General features: G+C 44.0%; 1 protein-coding gene across 1 annotated transcript; it reads left to right on the forward strand.

Annotated features, from left to right (window-relative positions):
* The first annotated feature begins 269 nt into the window (after positions 1–269).
* LOC115098846 (olfactory receptor 1G1-like) lies at positions 270–1,214 on the forward strand. The gene has a single exon (XM_029615866.1). The coding sequence runs from the start codon at positions 270–272 to the stop codon at positions 1,212–1,214; it is 945 nt and encodes a 314-aa protein (XP_029471726.1).
* The last annotated feature ends 776 nt before the right edge of the window (positions 1,215–1,990 follow it).

Below are 1,990 nucleotides of genomic sequence, written 5' to 3' on the forward strand. Positions count from 1 at the left end.
TAATTGCATCCCTTGAGATTTTCTGACATGATGCCCAGATGGAAGCACATGGTATTCTTCTCTTCCTAATGCTCATCATGCTTTAGGCATATAGAAACAGAAAAATATCAATAATGTCTCAGTGTTCAAGTGATTGTTTAAAGTGGAGGTGTTAATTTGTGGAAGTATATAACTTGTGACCTTGAGAAGAAGATTATTTATGTTACTGCCACTGCTGTCAGGTTTTCCATAGTTTAATATTTTTTTATCTCTGTAGTTAGGGAATAGAAATGGAATGGAGGAACAAAACAACAGTGATGGAATTCCTTCTTTTGGGCCTCTCAGAACGTGAGGACCTAAGGGGTTTCTTTATAGGAGTTTTCCTAATGATGTATTTGATAAATCTGTTGGGAAATGGGACTATGATTTCAGTGATTGGTAGGAACTCACAACTCCATACCCCCATGTATTTCTTCCTCTGTAACTTGTCTTTTGTAGACATGTGTTTAACCTCAGTCACTGTTCCCAAAATGTTAAGGAACCTCATTTCAGATAAGAAGAACATTTCTTTCTCTGAGTGTATCACCCAGCTGTATTTCTTTATTGTTTTCACTGGCTCAGAATGTGTGCTTTTGTCCATTATGGCATATGATCGTTATGTTGCTATTTGTAATCCACTACATTATATCACAATAATGAACAGGAAGGTGTGTCTAAGGATGGCGGCTGTTTCTTGGATCATCAACTTTTTGGATTCCTTATTACACACATTGTTAATATCTCGGCTCTCCTTCTGTAACTCCAACAAAATCCAACACTTTTTCTGTGATGTCACCCCACTGCTGAAGCTCTCTTGCACGGATACGACCATCAATGAATTGGTGATCTTTGCAGAGGCCTCACTGCTATCAATACTGCCCTTCTTGATCACTGTGATCTCCTATGTTCAAATCATCACTACCATCCTGAAAATTCAATCCACTAGTGGAAGGTGCAAGGCTTTCTCCACCTGCTCCTCCCACCTCACTGTGGTGATGCTTTTCTATGGGACAATTATGTTTATGTACTTCAGGCCTTCTTCCAGCTATTCCTTAGAAAAGGACAGGATCGCCAGTGTAGTGTACAATGTTCTGTCTCCCATGCTTAACCCATTCATCTACAGTCTGAGGAACAGGGATGTGAAAATGGCACTGAAGAGAGCCCTGAAACAAGCAGTATCATCTTTAGAAAAGTAAATATTGGCCAAGGGAGAAATACCCAAATTTACAATATAAAAGCGACATTTTCCATCCAGCCTGATTCCTACCTCAAGAAAATAGAGAGAAGGAGAAAGCATCTTGAGTTAGATTTGCACCTCACATTAGCAGAGTATTGGAAGGGTCTTAAATTCCATCCTATCCTTGTGTCAGAAGTCATCAATTCTTCAGACAAAACCTACAAAATGTCCCAGCTTTAAACTGCTCTTCTTTCCTAAGAACAGTTACTAGTATAGCATTTATTTATCTAACTAACCTCATATATGTTTACAACACATAGGGGTAGATTTAAAAAAAGTACGCCCGCACGTATTTTTGTTCGCGCGACCGACGCAAACAAGAGTACGCCGGATTTTAATAGATATGCACATAGCTGCACGTATCTTTTAAAATCTGGGGAAAGCGCGCGCAAGGCTGCGCAAAATCGGCAGCCTGTTCGCGCCGAGCCACGCAGCCTGCCTCCATTCCCTCCGAGGCCGCTCCGAAGGAGCAGCCTCGGAGGGAACTTTCCTTCCACCCCCCAGCACCTTCCCCTCCCTTCCCCTACCTAACCCATCCCCCAGCCCTATCTAACCCCCCCCCCCCCACCTTTGTTTGAAAAGTTACGCCTGCCCGAGGCAAGCATAACTCGCACGCGCCGGCCAGCTGCCGGCGCACAATTCCCCAGCCCAGAAGCAGTTTCGGAGGCCTCGGCCACACCCCCGAAACGCCCCTGGGCTGGAACCACACCCGCAGCTCTACCCCCAGATGCCGCG

Source organism: Rhinatrema bivittatum, chromosome 1 (assembly GCF_901001135.1).
Source record: "Rhinatrema bivittatum chromosome 1, aRhiBiv1.1, whole genome shotgun sequence".
Classification (NCBI taxonomy): domain Eukaryota; kingdom Metazoa; phylum Chordata; class Amphibia; order Gymnophiona; family Rhinatrematidae; genus Rhinatrema; species Rhinatrema bivittatum.

Coding starts and splice junctions, on each gene's coding strand:
- LOC115098846 (XM_029615866.1), top strand. CDS start 270: ATGGAATGGAGGAACAAAACAACAGTGATGGAATTCCTTCTTTTGGGC.